The following is a 24,081-nucleotide window of genomic DNA, read 5'->3' as shown; positions in this document are numbered from 1 at the left end:
AACAAAATTACCTCTTAAGGGGGAGGGAGGTTCAAGAGGGAGGGCATATAGAGCTACAACTGATTCAAGTTATTGTATGGCAGAAACCAACACAATATTGTAAAGCAATTATCATCAATTAAAAATGGTTTATGGTCTTCCAAAGAGCCACAGTACTAAACAAATAACACAGAATATACGTGGTATTAAAATTTCATGAGGTGAGCAGATGATTAATAAGGGGGAAGAAGGTCTACAAAGGATCCCTGAGGAAAAGGGAATGACAGTGATTTAAAAAGGCTGAAAAACACTGATTTTAACCCTTAAGTATCTTTCTCATCTTATTTCATAGATAAGAAACAAATACACAAAACTGATATCCATGCTACCCAAGTCCACTGTCTCAAGACCATTCTTTCGTGGAATACAGACAAAAAGGTAGAATGTCTATAGGTAGAATGATAAACATTACTAGGAATGAATAAACAACTTCACTCTTCACACTTCACTTTATAACAATGAAAGGGGTTATAAAACTCAAATCGTTTTAATACATTAATTTAAGAACTGGTACCTGACAAAGATTTATCTATCCCCTTCACATAGCTCCTCTTTCTATGAAAACATATACCATTCCAATGGATATTTAATGCAGCCTCTTTTTCCAGTACAAGATCATTTAAAAAACTCACTGAAAAAATTTAACTGCTGACTTAAGGCAAATAACCATATGCTTGTACTCATCTCCCACTAGATATCCAGAGCCTAATGTTATGTCTGGTACATGAAATACTTTAAAGAAGTATTTCAATCACTATTTCCTTTGGTAATGAAATGAACTTTCCATGACTAATTTAACTCAAAATATGGTCAATCTGTTTGAAAACTTACTTATAGTTAAAATAATAATGTTTCTATTAAACAAATTTAAAAATTTCCAGCATATTTCTGAAGAGTAGTTTAAAGTTTGTTTTTCTGTCATTCAATCTTACCTGCTATTGTCCAATTTTTTTTCCAATGAATATGTATTCAAAATAAAACATTTTTGCCAACTATAGGAAAACTACTGAACAATCCCTCAAATCAGAAAGGCTTCAACTTTCAATAAGAATCATCAAATCTCAAAAAACAACAAAACACTAAACAACAACAAAAAGTTTAAAAAGGAATCATCAAATCTCATCTGTTCACTACCTCCCTGTGTGAAAGAACTTGGTCTAAAACAATGTGTTATCTCAATCAAATGTGTTTCACTTTTTGTTTCTCAATTATTGATGAGGTAATCCAATGAAAATGTTTTCTTATTTTGAAAATAATCTACCTCCATTAGAGAACCAACATTCTGCAAGATACCTCTACTGCGTCCATTAAATATTCCATTTTATCCAAAGCAGGGAGTCAAAAGAATATAGTTAAGGCAATTTATACCTCTTTCAGGTATCTTAACCCAAGTCCTTGAGTTTAAGCTTTTCCCTCTGTAATCTGCTATCAAGCCAGAGCTTACCTGCGAATTTTAAAATATTCCCAATAATATGAATCAGGAGAATGATGTGTGGTATAGTCAGTGTAACTTTAAGAGAGTCAAACCTGCTTTTTGTATGTACCAAAATTGGAAGTGTTTGTATTGGTTCCTAAAGTCAGGGTTGGTTTGTTACCAAAGAGCCCGCCACTGGTTGTACCAAATGAAGGAGCACTGGTTGTGCTGGTTCCAAACGTAGTAAGCTTGTTATTTCCAAACAGGGTCTAAAAAGAACACAATACAGGACAATTTTAAGTAGTATGTAAGACACACTCTAAACAGATAAATCAGGTATACTGGACTGGGTCTGTGGTAAGGGAGAGAAGACGTCATAATTTTTATGAAAAATGTATGAAGAAGGATGAATAACGGCTCTCAGAAAAATATCTAATCTGAGCAAGATTAACAAAACAGAATGCTCCTAGCCTGAGAAGTTAATGGTAACGCCTCACCAAACGTAGTATTTCAGTGAGACAAAGAAAAAAACAAGTAACAAGGCAGTCAAATTATTTTTTACCTGGTAACAAAAATGTTCTCATGTATTGAATACGCCAGCAGAAAGTTACAGTAAAAAATTTAAACAAGCTGCAACATGGATGAACCTTGAAAACATTATGCTAAGTAAAAGAAATCAGTCACCAAAGATGTGATTCCATTTACATGAAATATACAGAATAGGTAAATACATACACAGCTGATCTGAACTGACTGGGGGAAAATGAGAAGTGACTATTAATGGGGATGACATTTATTTTTTGAGTGCCAAGTATGTTCTAAAATTGATTATGGTGATAGTTGCACAATCTGTGAATAAGCTAGAAACCACAGAATTTTAAACTTCAAAAGGGTGAATTGTATGGCAAGTGGATTACATCCCAATAAAGTTGTTTAAAAAAATAAGAACTTTCTGAAGCATTTTTTAAAGATAATTTCCTCAATTTCTCACCTCAAATAAGATATAACAGATTTCAATCTCCATGAAAACCACCACATGATCTGGTGATTTTTTTTTAAACTAGAGTCCAAAGCTTGTTATAATGGACACATAATATAGACACCTAGTTTCTTTAAAAGGTATTTACTATTGTTTTTTAAGTCGTGTACTCCTAAATAGTAATGTCTTCCTTAAACGACGTAACAAGAAAAAAAAAATTCAGTTAAGCCTCCAGCAGCATGAAAACCTTAAGAATAAAGTTTTAGTAACTTGATCAACACCAAAAACATGTAATTAACAAATAAGATACCAACTTATCACCCAAAATAGAAGGTAGAAACAGGAATTTAAAATGATCTGATTTTAAGGGCAAAAGCCTCTCAACTTAGACTCAACAATTTAACCAACGAGAGTGGTTAGTTCAGAAGAGACAAAGAAGTTTCAATAAGAACCTAGTTTCTGAAAATAAACCAATTATAAAGTTACCTATTTTTTGGTACTAAATAGCTTTCAGTTACTATCAGTATAAAGTCATACAATATTACTCCCCCAAAATACTCGAAAGACAGATTTTGCTTTTCTTAAATTCAGCTTTTTTTTTTTTTTTTTTCATTTTGTGGGGTTTTTTTTTTGGCTGTGCCATGTGGCTTATGGAATCTTAGTTCTACAACAAGGGATTGACTCCCCGGGCAGTGAAACCGAGTCTTAACCACTAGAGCACCAAGAAATTCCCAAAAGACAAATTTTTCTTAGAAATTCCTTTAGCAGCTTTATATACATCTTCAAATTACAGTGAATTATAAAAACCTACCGAACCAACAGCACCAAATCCAGTACTGGTCTGCCCAAAGAGACTAGCTCCTGTTCCAAATGCTGTCCCGGTGCTGGTGTTTGTAGCTGTCCCAAAAAGACCTCCTGGCTGTGAGGCTTGGGTTACTCCAAATAGACCCTGAAAAAGGTGATCTAGATTACAAGATATCCTAAAATAGTTGTCTTTAGAATATTAATAATAGTTGCCATTTTTCCAAGTTTATATGACAGATATATAGAAGCCCCATTACTTAGCTCTACCAATAAGACTTGTTTCCTTACCATGGTGTTGGTGCTTGGCTGTCCTAGTGTGCTGGTATTACCAAAGGAAAAACCAGTGGTCTGGGTGGTTGTGGGCTGGGCAAATGGTTTGCTGAAGAGGCTAGTAGTTTGATTCTGCTGGCCAAAGAGACCACCAGGATTTGTTCCAAATCCAGTTGTACCTTTCAAGAAAAAATAAATGGGAAGGTTGAGGGGCTGGGCAGAATGTGAAGTCTCATAGTATCTAGTTTCTGCAATAGTTTGTTATTGATTACATACCTAAATTACCCTACATTCATTAAGTACTCAAACTGGATAACCACTTCATTTTTCATCCTCCTTCATCTAATTCCAGATTTGGTTCAGACTAATTTCTAAAATAATACTCTGATCTTAAGAACCCAGTCTGGGCTAAGTAATCTTCCTTTGTGAGCTGAGAGCTTTTTGTCTCTTTCACAAAGATAACACACTACACTTAAAATGTATGTGGGTACTTTAACCTTGTTGGAGTAAGTTTTTCTTCAAAACAGGGGCTGTCTCTTTATAGCAACGTATCCAGCATAGGATACATTTAATGAATATGTGGCTAATCTAAATCAAAGAATACCAAAACTGAAAAGAATACAAATGCCACTTAAATATGTATTCACTTGTATATGTTTCTATAGAAAATATCTGCTTGTTTTTACAGAAGCAAACTGGTGGCTAGAGGTAAAAAAAGGATGTTTGGTGATGTACTTTTTGTATTTTTTGAATTTTATATCATATATATGTATTACTTTCACAAAAGTAATACTTTTATCAAGTAATTTAGTAACCATCCTAGACTTCCCTCTTTCATATCCCACATGAAATCAATCCATAAATAAATCTCCTCAGCTCTACATTCAAGCTTGTTTCAGAATCTGGCATTTTTAGCAATCACCACAGCACCCTTCTCTTCAAGTCACCATCACCTTTCATGTGGATAGGGCAACAACTTTTCTAACTGACTTGTTTCCACCCTTGCCCCCATTCAACATGCTTAATACAGCAGCCTTCAGAATGATCCTTTATTCATAATCTTATGCTTTACCTGAACCCTCTAATGGCTTCCAGACTCAATAATTCAAATCTTGACAATGGCCTACAAAGCCCTATGAAGTTCCTTACATCCTCCAGTACCTCCCCTTGTTCTCTCCTATTTGGCAAAAACTCAGGATTTTTAGACTTCTAGTTTCCTCTGGCTGGAATTCCCCCAGAAATCTGTATAGCTTTATCTTTCATCTTCTTCAGACAGGTCACTGATCAAACTTCACCTATCAGTGAAGCCCTTCTTAACTATATACACTTAATACCATTATTTCTCCCCACTCATACAGACATATCAGGTATTTCCTATTCTTCAGGACCCCCGAATCATTTTTCTCCATAACACTTAGACACAAAAATGACAATTATGTATTACTTTTAGTTGTTCATCTCTCCTCAAAAGGGCCCAATATGATGTCAAGTGCTTACTAGTTCCAAAGGCTGTTTTGTTCTGACCATATGCAAAGCCTGAGTTTGTTGTGGAAGAGCTGAAGAGTCCTGTTGCACTGGAGGTGGCTGGAGAAGACCCAAACAAGCCAGTCGTGGTACCTGCTCCCACCTGATTCTGTGGGCCTTTCCGGTTGGCCTGATAATCCTCCAAACGAAGCTCCTAGAGTAAGGGAAAACATTTTCCAAATCTATACACAGTCAAAAAAATTATTTAGGAGACTAAAGACTCGAATTTAGTATTCAATTTCTATGTTCAAATAGGAACCATGACTTAAAAAACAGAAAACTATGGAATGGTTAACTTATTATTATAATTATAGAAAAAGATTTTCAGTAGCATATAATGGACATTAAAATCCATACCATAATTACCATGAAAACTACAGGCCAAACAACCAACCACATCTTAATTTCAATTTTCTTTTATAGACAATAATACTTTCACTTAGCCAATAATCCTATCCACTTACAGCCCAAATGTGAAGATTAGCTGATTAAAAGATGGAGGATACTGAGAAATTCAGAAAACTTAGGAAAAGCAACAAAGTTCAACAATTCTGTCTCACAAGTTAAGTGTGTTTCTGTATACTCCAAGGAAGCAAGCACAATTTGGGATGCAGAAGACAATCAGAGATGACAGTTAAAATGTACAACAAACAATTACACAGCCATAATGAACAGCCTCATGCAACATGGATAAACCTCACAATCTTGACAGACACACTTAAGAGCACACAAGATCTCATTTATATAAAGTTCAAAAATGGGCAAAACATGGGCAGTCAGGATAGTGTTAACCTCTGGGAGGGGAGGACTGTGACTTGTGGCAGGGCCGAAGGGGACATTATGGATGCTGGTAATGATCTGTGTCTTGATTTGGAACCTGATTACCTGGACGTATTCACTTAGTAAAACATACTATGCTACATACTTATGAATTTGCATGAGTTTACTAAAAACACATGCACGTGCATACACTGCCCAGAGTAGTATGAGGAACCAGTCAGAGTAGACTATTAGTAAACTATACTGGAACATACTAGCTGAATATCATCCTTGTCTAAAATAACTGATAAATAATATATTAATTAAAAAAAAATTTGGTTGATGTTAGTTTTTTACATAAATCCTAAAACATAATCAGAAACATTTAAAAAAGCTGCTCCCTAATAGAATCAAAAGGTTAGGGTGATACTCTGTAATGCCTTTTACTGACCTCTAGTGACTTGCTTTCATATTCTTTCATAGCAGTAATACACTGGTGCTTGGTACTGATGTTAGTGCTAACTCCAGCTTTAACCATAGTATCAGTACCGGTTGGAGGCTGCAAAGGAAAATAAAAGTAAATCTGAAAGTCTAAAGCAAATGTTTAAGTTCAAGTTTTATAACCCTACTCTCCCAGGCACAATTCTTCAACTACTGAACTCTATAACCAGTCCCCTAGGTCTTTTACTAAACAAGACAGCTTTAACAGTGCTTGATTAAATACTCTGCATTTCTAATCTCACCTTTTATTAAGGTTATTACATAAGTTAATCTCAGTAACTGTTATCAAAAATTCAGAGAATTTTAAAAAAACAAAAAAAAAAAATCCCAGAGATTAATCCCATAACCAAGCCATCCAATTATCTACTAAAATATACTTAATAATATATGCATAAAGAAAGCTTTATCCAATTTACCCAATATATACATTTAGCCTCTATTTCTGAGTTCTAATTCCTATTCTGCTCTGAAGTGTCTGCTTTATGATTATTGTTGCATTTAAGAAATATGGAAGCCTGGTTTTTCCTCCTATAAGCTTATGAGGCAAAGGTACTAGTAACTAAAGTGAAGTGAAGTGAAGTTGCTCTTCACTTTGCAACCCCATAATGTCAGTTTTCTCAATTACTATACTTTCCAAGAGACAACAGACAATATTTTTCACTATCATTTACATTTAACTTTAAATTCAAGATTCTAACTTCAGCAATATGAATTCACTACTTTGCCTAAGAAATTCTTTATTTTCTGGATTAAATTTTAACAAGTTTTTCCAATCCCTATTTTTGCCAGAGATTTTCATTAGGCTAACTGCACTGCCAGCCTATCCTAAGTATCTCCTAAGCAATCACATCAAGTGGTATCTTACATCAAGTGGTAGTCCACAGATTTTCATAAACAAAATCTTTCATTCTCTCTATCCAAATTCTCTCAAAAAAGCTGAAGAAAACACTAAAGTCTATTGCCTCAATCTGCCATTTCAGCAACAAAAATTTTATTTCTAATTGGCACACAGAATATTGATATACCATATAGCTCCTTAAAGTCCTTACTTTCAGTGATTTTTACAGTTTGCTCCATCATTCTTTATTTCTATAAAGAATTTTTGACCATTCAAAGGTCAATTATGAACACTGTAAATACAAGTTGAACCTTATACTAGTTTTTTCCCTTTTTGGCCATGGCATGGTTTGCAGAATCTCAGTTCCCTGACCAGGGACTGAACCCAGGCCATGACAGTGAAAACCTGGAATCCTAACCACTAAGCCATCAGGGAACTCCTGATAGTAGCTACTTTAATCAACCTTATAAATACAAATTTAACTGGTTTGATTATAATTCAAACATAAACTATAATCTAGATTTATGTTTCATGACTTTCCCTGTCTTGTTGTTTAGTTGCTAAGTCATACTGGACTCTTTTGGGACCCCACAGACTGTAGCCCGCCAAGCTCCTCTGTCCATAGGATTTACAACTATTACCAGATACTGTTCTTAACACATTTCAGGAAGAGTGAGACTAACCTATGCATAACTGGAAAGAGAGGAAATTTTATAACTCATCCTGCAAAAAAATACTCCACAAAGACTGGAAAATACTTACGTTAAACTTAATAGTAGTCCCAGTAGGAGCAGCTGTAAAACTACTTGGCCCAAAGAGAGAGCCAGATGTGCTACCAAAAGGATTAGAGGTGGTATTTGTAGTTCCAAAAAGTCCCCCACTGCTGGTACTTGTTCCAAAATCTATAAATTAGAAAGAAAAATGGGACAGTAACAGTAAAGAATTTAAGAATCTGTAAGTTTTTTTGGAATTGGGCTGTGGCATTAGAGCAGCATTACTTTCAAATCTCTCAAGCAAGTACCGTCAAGTGGATATTGTGCGTGTGCACACGTGTGCGTGCGCACACACACACACACACAGTTCTAGGCTCAAAACTGAAGTAAAACAAAATCTGAATCTTTTAGTCAGCTAAGTGTCCATAAAGTCCTTCTTGGGCATACTCACACAACAAGCTGAAAGAAACAATACTCTGTTTCATCAAATACTTTATCTCATTTCTCTCGGTAAGACCATATGCTGAATGAACTTGTCTTCCTGACAATGTCTTATCACAACATTGAAACATACAAATGGTCCAATTAGGGTAATCAAACATAGGTTAATACAAAACTTCACCCAGAAAAATAATTTAGAAAAATCAGTAGGCATGTTGATCATTTACAGAAGTAAATCTACTTTTCCATAAAGCTGAGTTTTAAATAATTACATAACAGAGAATGTAACTGCTATCTAAGGAATGTATTTTTCTAAATATAAAATATGACTTCTTGGTACCAGAAATAGCAGTAAGCAATACAAAGTTATCTGCCAATACAATAACATCCTAATACCAAGTTAAGAGGAATGTTGATTTCTCACAAGCAGTCAACTATTTCTTTTCTAAAAACATGTCCTAAAACATAGTTTAAAGTAAACAGCCATGTCTCTTTTGAATGAGTATTTTAGAATGCATTTTATACCATTATGGTTAAATATTTCAACATTCCCTCAAACAACTTTCCCTTTATAAAATAATGACAGCTGATTAACTTACTCATTCTGCCATACTAGTGGCAAAATGGCATCAACTCACTGGGCAAACCTGTGCAACTAGCAACGTTTTTGCCTCAAAGAACTGTGTGAAGTATCCCTGAGCCGCATTTAGACTTAAAGAGAAAGAAGCCACCAATTAAACAAATTGGCCATGGCTAAGGAATGGAGACATAACTATGTCACATCCAGTACTTATCATTTCTGCATTAGTCTCTTCAAACCAGAAGTGAAACAAAGGAAGAAGGTGCCCTGGAAGGTGCTATGTATTATGGTTGACTACACACATTTTCCTTGAAATTCTTCCTTCTTGATACCTATGAAGTACTCTGACCTGGCCTTTCATCTTATTCTCTGGGCATTCTGTATCAGGTGGCTCTTCCTCTGCATATTCCTTAAATACCAGTCCTCCTCAGACTTCCATTCAGAGAGAGATGTACATAACCCCTTCCTTTCCAGCCTATTTAACTTTTCAATACATTTTGAAGTTTTCCTCTCCCCATGTTTGTGCTGTCTGGTGAGAAAAGGGGGTGGATGAACACAGGGAAAGGAGAAGAGAGAACACATTCAATAAGAAAATCAAACTGTCAGAGGCAGAAGTCCAAAGATTTACTACTTACTCCCAAAGCCCGTTGGCTTATTTTGTGCAAAGGCATTGTTTTGGGATGAGAAGAGGCTGGTTCCTGTGCTTGCAGTTCCAAACAAGCTATTTGATGTTCCTGTTGATGTGCCAAACCCAAAGCCAGTGCTTGTGGAGGTAGCTGGCTGGCTAAATGAATTGGTACCAAATAAGCCTCCTGGAGAGATAGAGAAGGGGGTAAAAAAAACAGTTACACAGATTGGAGTCACTAAATGAAATCCTACACCAGCTATGAATAAACCAATAGTATTCCAAATAAAATCCCTACCTGGTTTGGTCTGTGAATTTCCAAACAGGCCTCCAGTATTGTTGCTAGAACCAAATGCAGATGTTCCAAATGCTCCTCCACTAGTAGTGCCAAATCCAGTATCTGATAAAGCAAATTCCAGAATCAAAATAAAATCTAAACCAGGTCAATGTTTAAAAAAGTATTTCCTGGTCTGAAAATTAGTAACAAATTATAACTTTCTGATAAAAGAGCCAATTAATAACAGTAAGTACATTCTACTAAGGATCAGAAAACCAAGAAAACTCAAATTTTATTTCTATTTTTTAGAAAATTTTAACAAGATTTTATCCTGGTTATTTTTCAAGTTATTATAAAGATCAAAGTATAAATTAATTCCTATCTAAAACTATTGGAGTGGATTTGTTCTTAAAACAGCTTAAGATTTCTCTCCCTTATTTGTTATTTTTTAAAACTTACTCTGCCCAAATGTTGAAGTTGTGCCAAAGCCACCAGTGCCACCCCCAAAGGGTGTTCCAAATGACTTATTAAACATCTTCAAAATCTTCAGAGAGCTGGAAAAAAGAAAAAATTATCACTTTTTAAAGACCATAAAATGTGGTAGAATTTTTTTCAGAAAATGTACTATTCTACAAATTTAATTAGGCCTATTCAAACTGTAACACAATATTCACCCTTGTTCAATATTCTGAAATTCTATGTGATAAAACAGACTTTGTAAAACTGAGCTAAACTGAATCAGTACCATAATGTGAAATTAAAACTTATATCATACCCACAACTGTCCCTTTAAAACAATGTTTTTAGACCTTTTTAAAACTTAAGCCCCCCTTTAATAAAGACATCAGGTCTACTATGCCCTATTTTGGTATGCCCCATGTAGGAAGTGATGCAGAATACTCCTTAAAAATTATAACATTATTCTGTTATCCCAATCTGAGAAGCTAAATTTTTGGTCAGGCTTTATTTTCAATAGTTTGCACTGTAAAAAGTTTTTCCCTGTATTTTTCAGTATATAAATGTTGTAATATTGTTCTTCAAACTATGTACACCCCCTCCTCCCATCTCTAAACCTGAGAGATTCTGGTACCCTGACATTCTTTTTGAGATTACTTCTTAACACTATTCTCTATGGTTCTCTGCTTACCTATCTTCTACTACTTTGGGGAATATTACAGAAAACTTTTGGTCAAAACCTCCATTTCACAGGAATGAGCCCCCGAAAATATCCAAACTATGTACAACATGGTCACTTAATGCATTGGCCAAAGTAAAAGTTTTTCCCCCCCTAGATTTGAATGAAAACAAGGTATAGTTTTACAAAAAAGTAAACACTTCCCGTCCCGCCCCGGTCAACAAATTTTCCTTAAATTTAAAACATCTGCTACCACTTACGTGCCAGCAGACAAGAAAACAATGAGTAAAAGTCAAAGTGAAAGTCACTCAGCCGTGTCCCACTCTGTGAGACTCCATGGACAGTCCATGGAATTCTCTAGGCCAGAATACCAGAGTGGGTAGCCTTTCCCTTCTCCAGGGGATCTTCCCAACCCAGGGATCAAACCCAGGTCTCCCACATTGCAGGCGGATTCTTTATCAGCTGAGCCACAAGGGAAGCCTTAAGTAAACTATTTTTAATATTAAAACTCAGAAAACAGACAATCATGCTTGTTTAGATTGTGACAGGTATTATGGCCTTTCTATTATTTACACATAATGAAACACTTCTTTTCTTCTAGTAAAATCGTATGCCTCATTCATATAATAGAATTCAATGTAACATGCTGAGGTGTGCCCACAATGTTCCAGAGTCCCATTAGCACTTTGGTATTCTAACACTCCCAACACTGTGTGCAACACTGGAAAAGATGTAGAAAGCAACGTTCTGCCCCCCTCCATATTTCCCTAGAAAAAAACTTCCAACACTTAGTTCTTTATCTGAACATCCAGGAATTTAATAACTTCTTCAGTTAAACAGAGCTCACTGAAACCAGTAGTTCAAGAGGGCCACATTAGAACTAGATGCAAATTTTTCTAACTACACCCCCTATACCTCATTCCAGAAGTCAGAAACCAAAATGTCCAGGATTAGGATGGAGGCATTTGTATTTTGAAAGCCTCCTCAAATGATTCTAATGCATTTTCTTGGAACTGGGGGCTGTATTTCAGGTATTTCATCATTTCTCCTTCAGCAATAAAATGTAGTTGAATTTTCCTGCCTTTTCAATCTACCAGGTGTCATAAAGTGATGAACCGGACCTTTACCGTATCAACTGGTGACTACCCTTTCAGGGGAAATAATTCTTGGAAATACTAAACAGTTCATTCAGAACTGACAGTTGTGCTGGGGTCAGATGTCTGGACCAACTCATTTTGATTGTTCTCTCTCTCATACTGCAGTCTTGGGTCACAGGCCCTACAAATAAAGGAAATTCACTTGCCTTTATCTGCTGACTAAAATTTTTCATCCATCACCAATAAGGCAAAAACTGAGCTGTAACACCATTACCATGCTAAGTCTGCCATTCATTTTCTTATCCAACCCTATGAACAGCAATCTACTCATGTAAGCCTGATTTCCTCCACAGAGGAGACATGTCAGGACTCAAATTCTCATACAGAAGCTTTCTGTCAGTTCGGCACTAGTGCCACTGCTACAGACCAAATCCACAACTTCTAATGATCAAAATTTGATTTCTAACAGTCTTATCCTAACATACAAACCTAGCATCACACATATACTCCACAAAGGAATTTTAAGCAGTAATAAAATATCCTGAGAAATATCTCACAGTTTATAAGCTCTTACAGGTTATCACAACAACCCTAAAAGGTGGGGTTATGCCTCACCACCTGTATTTTACAGATGAGGGAACAGAATCAGGTGTTCAACAAGTTTCCCCAAGGTGAAAAAAGGGATAAGCAGTAGCACCCCAGTTTAACCTCCGACTTCCCATGGACACCCTCAATCCTAGGATGGACGATACTAAGCAACAAGCAAGAACATGTGCAGTATATTAAGAAAATTCATCTGTTCCAGACTCAAGAAAAAGGCCAACACAGTTTAGACTCTTGGAAAGAAAGCTTCTCACTCAAGCTTAGCCTGTCTTTATGGTTCTGGCAAGGATGAACTTGGCTTACTCTCAAGTCTGATCATACTGGGATTCTAAGTGTTTTTTTAAAAAAATTATCCCCATGGAAGCAAACCAAGATTTTACAAACAGCTTCATTATTTTTATCATGATTGCTAGAAATTAAAGAATAGCTAATATATTAAACCCTTTGCACTTCAAATAAACCAATTTCCTGACTCTGCTATGAAATGTCAGTGACTCAGTAAAAAATGCCCCCTTACCCCCCTCAAACTCCTTACCCCCCCCCGCCTTGCTCCTACCAAACAACTTCCTAATTCATTCTTCAAAACCTAGCTCAGGGAGTTTCCTGGTGGCCCAGTGGCTAAGACTCTGTGCTCCCAATGCAGGGGGTCCAGGTCTGACCCCTGGTCAGGGAACTAGATCCCACATGCCGCCCTTGGACCACAACGAGAGAAGCCTGCATGCCACAACGAAGACCCAGAGCAGCTTAGATAAATAAATAAAATAAATATGTTTAAAAAAAAAAAAACACCTAGCTCAAATGTCATCTCTTCTACAAGGTCTTCCTAACTCCTGTTAGTAATCAGTCACTCCTTTGGGCTTCCATAGCACAGTATGATTTATTTACACATATCTATCTTAACTCTCTCTACCATGAACCCTGTGACACCATCAACTACACAGATCTCCCTTGAGGACTGAAAGATTTGTTGTCCCAGCTGCTGAGACGTACTACCAAAAGACAGCTTTCAGCTGTCGGTCCTCTTCAGAACTGCCTCTAATGAAAAGAGTTGCCTCACCAAGGGTCAGATCAAAGTGATATCTCTGCTCTTTAACATGCTCTCAATGTCTGTCATAGCTCTTCAGGGGACAGACCATATCTAAAAGCCAGACATCTTTGTTCCAGCTTAGGATAACTCTGAAGGGTGATTTCAGCTTCATAGCAAACATGGATTGGCTAAGGCCTTCATTAAGATACTATGACAACTCAGTTTCTTCCTCAGCCCATTCTACTTCCTTCTCTTCTTTTCCACAAGTGGTGATCCCAAGTGCACTAATAAAACTCATGCAGGATTATCTCCAATTCAGAGTCTGCTTCCCAAAGATGTCAACCTCTCAACCTCCCCCAACACAACCTGCAACACACATGAACTCCAGGATACGAACAGTACCATTTGTTTACTATCCCAGAACCTAACAAGCAGTCTGAAACGCAGTTGTACTCATTTCCTAAATTAATGGCAATCACCGCGAATGTGTTTTTAAAACTCAGTCTGAATGGTCAAGTTACTTTAGAAGCAATTTCTAACTTAAAAATAAAATTACCCTAGATTAACTCTCACAACGAAAGGAAGCTCTGAAAGGAAAGATTCTTGGTAGAATTTTTCATCTAATGAGGTTGCTAAAAGGAAGAGATCACAAAATGGTTGGATACAACCAGCAGACACTTCTTTGGCTTGTATATATATACATATATATGTATGTGTGTGTATGTATATAGTATATTATACACACGCATATGTATTTTAAAATGTTTATGTATATGTATATATTTTCTTAAACTAGCTGATAACATTTAAAATAGGGATATATTATCACCATCATGTGGCAGTGGATGAGAGGGGAGTTTGAGAGGGAATGAATACATGTGTATGTATGGCTGTTCACCCTTCTCTGTTCACCTGAAACTATGACAACATTGTTAATCGGCTACACCCAATATAGAATGTTTTTGGTGTTAAAAAAAATTAAAATTAAAATATTGCAAAAACAAGAATGGGTTATCTGTGTACCTCTCCTCTCAGTTTCCCCCATATGATAAACACATAATAAATGTACTCATCAGTTTATTATGTAATGATGTCATCAATCTTAAATTACTCAACTAAAGCAGTGAATCAGGGCACTCAGCTAAGTATTTACCTAGGATATGGTGTATCGACAATAAGGCATCATCAAAACACTCGAACAAAGTTACCCTAAAAGAATTATTTCAAGTAAAAGATGTTCAACAAAAGAAAGGAAGTTGCAAAAAGATATAATTGGCAGATTCTTTATGTAAAATAGAAAAGATAACACAATTATTTATGGATACATATATACATAGTAAAAGTAAAAGAAAAAGACTAGTAAAACACAGGAAGGTGGTTCCCTCTGGAGAGAGGAAGGGAAATAAGGCATGGGGCAGAGAATGCAGAGGATCCGAACTTCTCAGTAATGTCTACTTCCTCTATCATCAGTAACGAGTGATCTAGAGGGTGCAGATGCTGGCCTTAACTCTATTTCCATTTAAAAACCTATTCAAAAGGAAAGTAGTGATCCAAGTGACTGAAAGGTGTGGAACCTCTAAATTCATTCACGTTTAAAGGCAAAGCACATATTCAAGTCTTGATCCTTCCAAATATATTAACCTGAGCCAAACTGAAATCCTTCTAGAATAAATACTAGCTAAAATTTGACTTCTTACTGTGTCCCAAGCACTGTTCTGTTTTTTAAAAATGAATTATCTCTTATAAACATCCCCCAAAATCCAACGAAATAGGTGTTTTTATCCCTATTTTACAAATGGTGAAATTGAGACAGAAATAACTTGCCCCAAATCACAAAGCTATTATTTACTCCAGAAGCTATGCTCTGAGAGTCTATAGAGTCTAGACTGCCTTAAGAAAGAACACTGACGACTAAAGGGAATTGACTTTGCACTCATTACAAACAGGGAACCTAAGAGACCAAAACTTGGCAGTATTGATCCAGCACCATTAGAAGAAAGAGACATTTCTCTGGCAAATATGGGAGATCTAGTCACCAGGAAGGTAATTTCTCTTGTGGATCAACAATTTATAAGATATTGCCATGATCTCGATGAACTTTCCTACAAAGATGAACCACTTCTTTTAAGGATGAACTGACTTATTTTCATTGCAATTTTTCTCCATTTGGTATATAAGACATACTTACAAAGAATAAAAAAAATTCCAATAGTACTATATGGAAAGAAGCAATGTCCTTAAATTTACTCTGTTCTCTATGTTCAATCTTCTAAGTAATAATTCAGACTGTCAGATACAAGAAAGAGGTAGCCTTAATAACAGATAACAGTAGTCCAGTATTCCCCACTGTCCCAACTAAAGCTAATTAACTGATGTCCAATTTTTGTGAGCTTTGTGAACTCTGGGTTAGACAACAAAACTCAGTTTTCTTCCAGAAAAGTGGTGGACAGACCCTGAAACATGGTAACACCCAGTCAACTGCCAACTTTATGTGCTATCTGAATGACTAAGCAAGTTTGCTGCTCTCTGACAACAGAAAATTACACAAATGGGAAGTAATTTTTTCTTTCCGCTTCCTTTGTATCAAACTCAGAAAAAAGCAAAAACACTATGTGTTAGATGAATGGACTAGTACTTTAGTTTACAAAGTACTTTTTCATACAGTCTCTCATCTTCACAGAAGTACTAAAAAAGACAGAAATTATCATCCACAGAAAACTGAACTGAATGACTGCTAATTTTTCCCTTGGGTGGGAGAGGAGGGATGGGAGTTGGTAAGAGCTTCAAGTAAAACAGATTGGCTTATTAATCACCTAATAACATATCCCAGCAAAACCACCCATTATTCTCTTGTTTTACAGTCTACTTGTAACTGATCCTCAGATCAAGCCATACCCTTTGCTGCTGTTGTTTTAGTCACTCAATCGTGTTGGACTCTTTTGTGACCCCATGGACTGTAGCCCACCAGGCTCCTCTGTCCAGGGAACTTCCCAGGCAAGAATACTGGAGTGGTTTGCCATTGCCTTCTCCATACCTTTTGTTATAACATTCATTTCCTCTCTAAAAACTATGTCCCCTTCTCTTTCTAAAAATTGCTACTCAAGCCTCACCTGCCTCAACATGACAGTCCCAGATTACACCCTTCAGACTCCTATCAGTATAAAAATACTTCCCCTTCCCCTTTCCAACCCTGATTACATAAACTAATGCCTCCCAGCTGTTTTTAGTTATGCAATATATTTGCCGTCATACCTGCTGCTTGAGTGTGTAACCTGTTTGCTGCCCTAGTAAAAAGTATTGTGATTCCCCTCAATTTCTCCCATTAGTGTGTAAAATTAATTTAAAATAATCCAGAGTACCTAATACAGCTCCTTCCTCATAGTGCTGAGTAACATTTTTCATCCCCTAAACTCATTTTACAAACTGAAGCAGTGAAGAGTACATTAGTCTTAGAGACAAATCTGTATTTAAAACTCTCTGCCATTTAGTATGCTTGCAATTCTCTGTGAATCTAAAATTAAGTGAAAATAAAAAAGTAAAGGAATAAAAAACTGCTGCTACTTGCTACTCTGTAATTGTAGTTATGATATTCAACCTTCAGATCTCAATTTCTATACCTGAATGGTAGGGATTATACAGCCTACGCCAAAGGATTGTTAGAACAAAGATGCCTCAAACTAGGGCTCCTCAAGAGCAGATTTCAGTCTAGTTTTACAATATTTTAAATTAGAAAATCAATCACTCTAAACTTTGATTGATCAGTGCCAAGCCAGAACTCCAAACATAATATGACTTATTTCCCAACACTGTTGGTGTCACCTACTGACCATTTAAAACAACCGTGAAGCACCACAGCAAAAATTAAAACAATTACCTCCCCAAACAATATACTGAGGGCACTCTGATTATTCATTCACTTCTGCTCATCTCACATTGGCAGCTTCATTTTTAACTACTCATGTTAATATATAAATTTTATGTATTTATTTATGTTTGGCCATGCTGGGTCTTTGTTGCTGCCCAAGAGTTTTCTCTAGTTGCAGTGTACAGGGGCTACTCTTCTCATTGCAGTGGTTTCTCTCGTTGCAGAGCTGCAGAGCATGGGCTCTACAATATATGGGCTCAGTGGCTGTGGCTAAGGGCTTAGTTGCTACAAAGTATGTGGAATCTTCCTGGACCAAGGATCGAATCTGATGTCCCCTGCACTGGCAGGTGGATTCTTAACCATGGATCACCAGGGAAATCCTCACATCTTTTTAATTTACAAAACTATTTGCCTATTTCTTAAGCTTATTCCATCTAGCAAGAAGGTTAGATGTGCAGATACTAGTAATCTTTGTGTAAAAGAAGTACATGGAAGTAGTCTAAACAAAGTTGTGAAGCGATGAGTGATTCTGATACACACTCATGAAGGATGAACTGTTTTCTTCCTGAACAGGCTAATTCACGCAATTATATTCCCCTTGATCAGCAGTGCTGTTCATAAAACAAACAGCTGTTCTGGTGCACTAAAGAGGGATGGGGACACAACAGAACCTCATCAGTGAACACTTTCAAAGAAGCTTATGGCTGTATGAACCAAGTGTGAAAAATCACTGTCTTAGATCAGTGGTTCTCAAGGCTCCTAGAAGTCCCCAAAACCTTTTTGAGGGGGCCCATGAAGTAAAAGCTATTTTTATAATAATCTTAAGACATTATTTGTCTTTTTGAAAAAACTGTGCTGGGATGTCCCTAGTGGTCCAGTGGTTAAGGCTCTATGCTGATCATGCAGGGAGTGCAGATTCGATCCCTGGACAGGGAACTAAAATCCCACATGCCCCACAGCCAAAAGATTAAAAAATATATATATTAAAAAAAAACTGTGCTGACCTCTGCATCTAATGGTATATAAAACTGCTAGAATCGAACACAAAACAAAACAATGGCCCCAAACTGTAGAGTCACTGGATTCTTCACTGCCACTCACTCACAGCACACATAAAAACCTACTTTCACTTGAATGTCCTTGATAGAGCAGTAAATTATTGACTGTATTAAAACATTTCAGGGCACATCTTTTCAATATTCTGTGCGATTATTCTGGGGGATGAAGTGGGAAATACTCAAAAGCACTTCTACATGTTGAACTACAAGGGCTTCCCCAATGAAAAACAGGTGGGTGATTACTTGTGAATACAAAGTGGAACCAACAGATTTTTCTTCATGGAACACCATTTTCATTTCAAAGAAAAAATGACAAACTTTGTTTACTTAGATTTGAAGCAAAAATTGGAATCTTGAAAACCTGTGTACACCACTATGAGCTTGTTAGCTTCCCAATTTTTAAAAGACATCTGATGAAATGTGTGGCAATATGAGCAACCGTAAATCTGTCAACATTTGGAAGAGCTGCATGACTCAGTGAATCAATGATTCCCTTGTTTTTGTTTAGTCCCTAAGTCATGTCTGACTCTTTTGCAATTCCATGGACTGTAGCCTGCTAGTCTCCTCTGTCCGTGAGATTTTCCAGGTAAGGATACTGGAGTGGGTTTCCATTTCCTTCTACAGGGGCCCTTCCTGACCCAGGGATTGAACCCACATCTCCTGCACTGGCAGGCAGATTCTTTACCAGTGAGCCACCTGGGAAGCCCAGTGATTCATAATGACCAATATATGATGTCAGAAAATCATGCTCGGGTAAACACCCATTCAAAGTGCAAGACAGACCAATGAATTTTAATGTAAACATTGTACACAAGTCCAGGTTTGAGTGTAGTGTCAAAGGAGAAATCTACAATTATGTGATAAGATTATTTAAAAAGCACTTTTTCCAGGACTTCCCTGACGGTCCAATGGTTAAGACTCCACACTCCCAATGTAGGGGGCACAGGTTTGATCCCTGGTCAGGGAGCTAAGATCCCACATGCTGCCCAGTGCAGCCAATAAATAAACAAAATAATAAACTATTCCTCCCTTTTCCAATTACTATGTACCTGTATGAGGCTGGATTTTCTTCACATACTTCAACTAAAATAACATACCAACCATATGAATGCATAAAATCTGCGAACTCAGTGGTCTTCTGTTAAGCCAGACATTAAAAAGATTTGCAAAAATGCAAAACAATGCCACCTTTATCACTAAATTTTTTAGTAACTTTTCATAAAGTTGTTATTTATAATAGCAAAATAATTTTAAATCAATAAATCTTTTCAAAGTTGGTCTGTTTCTAGTACAGTAAATATTAAGCCACATAAACAAAAGCTGTTTGGAGTCTGCAATGGTTCTTAAAAATATAAAGGAGTCCCAAGACCTCAAACTTGAACTGTTAGAGCCCTCTTCTAATCGTCTGACTCCAGTTTCACATCTTTCCACTCACCCTACTGCCTCCCAGCTTCACTCTTAGGACCAGATATAGCATCGCATTTAATTGTATCAATTCAAGTACAAGCTCTTTTGCCTTTTTCCACAAAAAATGAAATAAATATTGCTCTATTTACCCAATGACCTATCCCCTTTCAAATAGGACTCTAATTTCTCCTATTCCAGAGAAAGGGAGGCTACGACAGACATGGAAGGAGAAATAAAGAAAGCAACTCTAGTACTCTTTTTAGCTTCCCATCTCAGATTTTGACAATTTAAGGTTTTTCAAGGATATCTCAACCAAATGCAACTTATTAGCTGACTCCACAAACACAGACAAAGTATGATAAATGTAAGATTTTTTATTGAAATATTGGGAACGTTCTCTGTAGAACACCAGTCTCACTGAGGGGCAGTTTTGCCTCTCAAGTAACATTTGAAAATGTTTGAAGACATTCTTGAATGTTAAATCTTGGAGAGAGGGTGTTATGAGTATCTAATCGGTAAAATACAATACATAAATGAAAAATACTTAGGTTCAATTCTAAACACACAGAATGTGCCAAATTCTCAAGAAACGTTGTTTATATACTTTGTCTCTAATACTTATTGTTAAATTGCTAAATTTCTTATTCCCTTAAGCTTTGAACAGATTGCATAATTACAGATGTGGTCTTTATTTACTGGAAATTTAACATCAGTATTACTACCCCTTACCTCCTAAGGTTACTTGCTACTATAAAAGTATCAGAGGAAGTAACATTTCCAAGCTATGAATCCGGTTCCCTAAAAGTTGTGCTTGTTATTAGCTGTCTAGGAGCAAATGGACATGAACAGTCAGGTATCAAAGTACAACATAACACACAAACGGTATGGGTCCTCTTATCTGGGCCTGATATTTCAGGAGTGCACAAATACCTAGCCTCTTTATAGACTATTTTTAGGCTTAACTCCTCCAATTTGCTTATCCATCCAGACAAGCACACTTACTGAGGGCCTACTATGTGAAAAGCAAACTGAATACAAGACAAAAAATTTTTTACCAGTCTAATAAAAAGACACAGCTGAAATACAAAATGACTGGTGTCATAAATGAAGTATCAAATAAGTGTTATAGAAGGCTGCAGGGGAAAGAATGCCGGGGGAGGCTTCCCAGAAGAGAAAATGGCACACAAAACACACCCTGTTCACCTCTTAGTATTATAAGACTACAGCTTCTGCTCTTATACACTACATTTCTCAATTTTTGCTTCATCATCAAAACAAGAGGAAAGTGATGAGTCAAAAAATAAATTTATCAAAAGTACTTCCCAGGACCTCCTTCTTGTCCAACTTCTGGTTTGTTTTCTATATATCCAAACTTCAACAAGTTCCAAACACACCATCTAACAAGTGTTTCTTTCTTTTTGAATTTATTAGACTATCACAGGGAATGATCACTGCTCTCTTCTTTCTTCCCTAGCTTCTTCTCCCAAAACAGTGTAATTTTCTCACCTTATTCTATGTTTTCGAATTCGGTAAGAGAGGAGTTATGAGTCCCAAGATACAAGAAGTGCCAAATGACTGCTGTGTATCTTTCTAAGTCTTGTCTTTATTTCCTGTTTTCTATTTCAACTCTACTGTAGCTCACTAACTGGACCCTTTCTTCTGAATCCTCAGTAGCCGACACAAATAAAAATTTCAGACCTAGATCAGGAAACTAGCCACTAATATGTAGCCTTATCAGTTCATTCCCAATACATGATACCCCTGATGGTCTTCAACTTTTGAGTTTAGTTCTCATGGTCTAGGCTAGGGTTCCACTAAGGAAGCGTTTGCCTTACGGTGAACTGGGCGGGTAGCAACCAAATCGGAAACTATATTGAAAACTAGGTTTCTGCTTCCAACTACTCAATGTCACCATCTTGACCCCTCAAATTTTCTAAAGGGAATCCTCAGTAATGGGGGGCTAGAACGCCCAGGGAGGGCAGTATAGTAGAAAAATTTCTGGCAATTTCTGGTACTGTTTCTCCTCTGGGCCTCAGCTTCTCCACCTATGAAACCTGCACGTGATATGGGGTAGGGGAATTGACAATTTCCAAGGTCCTTAAGGCTAAAGTAAGTAATCCAGAAACCTCACCCTGTTTCTCGTCTAGCTTTATGTGGGACACGCGGGAGAACAAAAAGTAAGGTTTCACTCCATTAAATGACCTTAATTCTCAGATACAGTTTTAATAAGCTCACAAACTCCAGACCCACTCACCCTCCCCAGGGGTTGCAAATTTCCCCTTGGAGAAGCCAAAGCAAATAAAGCCCAATCCCCCACGATGATCAGGGAAGTGCTGAGGAAACCATCCCTCAGGTTCTCAAGGCGCTGCCCCCGCAAAGGGCCTGCCCACCTAATCACTGACGGGCAAATGAATGAGTACAACCTGCTAGAGAAACGCTCACTCAAGGGAGGCTTCAACGCGAGACCCCCGGGCCCAGAACCCACAGAGAGCGATCCCTCCTCAGAGCCTGAAGGGTCAGGCCTCGGGGCCCGCGACCCGCCCCCTCCCTCAGGACAGAAGGTACGCGCTAGGGCGCGAGACTCGGGCGCGGAGAGGGCCTGGGACGCCCCGCGCACCCGCCCTCCCAAAGTGGAGGAGGAGCCTGCCGGTCTCCGGCCTCCACCACCCTGGCTCCCGACTTACCGCGGTGCTGGGGGCGGGGGGGAAGTGTCAGGAGTGAAGGCCTAGGCCGGACCACCACCCGCCCCTCAAAGAGCAGCGCGCGGCCGCCACGAAACCGTCGCCGCCGCCGCCACCGCCGATACCGACCGCCGCTCCGGGCGCTGCGCGTAGAGGGCCCGACTGCGTCACACGCCGCCCGCCGTCAGAGGCTCGCTGCGAGCGCTCCGCCCTCGCAGTCTGCGCATTGGCAGACGCCGCCGCCACTCTACAGCCGCCCTGTTAGTCATTGGACCACGGGTCTTTTGAAACCGAACGTGAGGGCTGTCTTTGGGAGACTAGGAGAGGGGGAAGAGGCGGGACCGAAGGAATTAGGGGGAGGAAAGGGGAGGGGCGGTAAGGAGGGCCATGGAGTGCCGCCCCTCGTCGCCGCGGTTGGCTGGGAGGGGTAGTGACGTCACATAGGGCCCCTCGAAGTGGGCTGGTGAGTGGCTACATCGGGCGGGGGGTGGGATAAGGGTGATGACGCTATGCCGAGGCTCCGCCCCTTCCCTGGAGCGGAGACACCCAGACTGCTGAGACTCGGGCCAATCAGAGTGAAGCTCCAGGATGGCATGGTAACTGTTCTACCCTTCCTTTGCCTCAGTCCGCGGGTGGTCATGGGAAAATGCTCCTGTTGTTCGGCCCTCATTTCCTGCCCAGACCACGTGCGGAGCTGGAGGGCCCGCTTAGGTCTATCTAAGTAGCTCGCCTGCAGCTGCTCCAAGGCCCCCAAACCTGGCCTTCTTGCCTCCTGACCCGTGCCAGCCCAACATAACCTCTCTCTCTCTGAATCCATAGCATAGGCATTGGGAGTGTTAGTGATGCCCTAAGGGAATGGCTCAGCTTAAAGTTTGGTACAAATAACAATTATTGGGACTTTTTTCCCACCTGCACTTCAGGAACCCCTAAAGCTCTAATTGAAATGATCCCGCCTCCTCTGGGATACCTTTGTGGATCAGTCTGTCCCAGCGAGTTGGGGTGATGCTTGGGCAAGCCTCTGTTACAGCTTTGTTTCTTTGTATTCTGTTACTTACTGTCTTATCTTCAGGGCGGGGCTCTTGGAAGTTAAAGCTTTATTTTCAAATTGGTGTTCCTTCCCCTTGTGTTCCCTGGTGGCTCAGAGGATAAAGCATCTGCCCGCCATGCAGGAGGCTCGGGTTTGATCCCTGGGTTGGGAAGATCCCCTGGAGAAGGAAATGGCAACCCACGGAAGGATCCCGGTGGGCTACAGTCCACGGGGTCACAAAAGAGTCGGACACAACTGAGCGAGTTCACTTTTCCTTTCCCCCCAGGGTCTAGTCCAGAGCAGGAGACAGATTATCGCAAAGGGGTGAGTTGAACATGTTCTGGAAACTAGATCTAGTGACTAAGTGGAAAGTGAAAGTGAAAGTCGCTCAGTCTGACTCTTTGCGACCCCATGGAC

The 24,081-nt window shown here is 38.5% G+C and overlaps 1 protein-coding gene across 3 annotated transcripts in view; it reads right to left on the bottom strand.

The window, feature by feature from the left end:
* The window catches only part of NUP98 (nucleoporin 98 and 96 precursor), an 87,659-nt gene extending 64,870 nt beyond the window's left edge, over positions 1-22,789 (bottom strand). Inside the window, exons 1-10 of one of the 3 annotated variants that reach the window (XM_052653299.1) lie at positions 22,641-22,789; positions 10,224-10,318; positions 9,786-9,887; positions 9,498-9,674; positions 7,891-8,030; positions 6,241-6,348; positions 5,004-5,184; positions 3,525-3,685; positions 3,244-3,381; positions 1,584-1,722 (exon numbers count right to left, since the gene is read on the bottom strand). In XM_052653299.1, the coding sequence (XP_052509259.1) occupies positions 1,584-1,722; positions 3,244-3,381; positions 3,525-3,685; positions 5,004-5,184; positions 6,241-6,348; positions 7,891-8,030; positions 9,498-9,674; positions 9,786-9,887; positions 10,224-10,299 (1,222 nt within the window). In that variant the 5' untranslated portion in view covers positions 10,300-10,318; positions 22,641-22,789. The remainder of the gene's footprint in view (positions 1-1,583; positions 1,723-3,243; positions 3,382-3,524; positions 3,686-5,003; positions 5,185-6,240; positions 6,349-7,890; positions 8,031-9,497; positions 9,675-9,785; positions 9,888-10,223; positions 10,319-22,640) is intronic. The other 2 variants (XM_052653300.1, XM_052653301.1) reach the window with 2 other exon arrangements.
* Between the last annotated feature and the right edge of the window lie 1,292 nt (positions 22,790-24,081).

This window comes from Budorcas taxicolor, chromosome 15 (assembly GCF_023091745.1).
Source record: "Budorcas taxicolor isolate Tak-1 chromosome 15, Takin1.1, whole genome shotgun sequence".
Classification (NCBI taxonomy): Eukaryota; Metazoa; Chordata; class Mammalia; order Artiodactyla; family Bovidae; genus Budorcas; species Budorcas taxicolor.
This window is presented reverse-complemented; position numbering and strand designations above follow the sequence as displayed.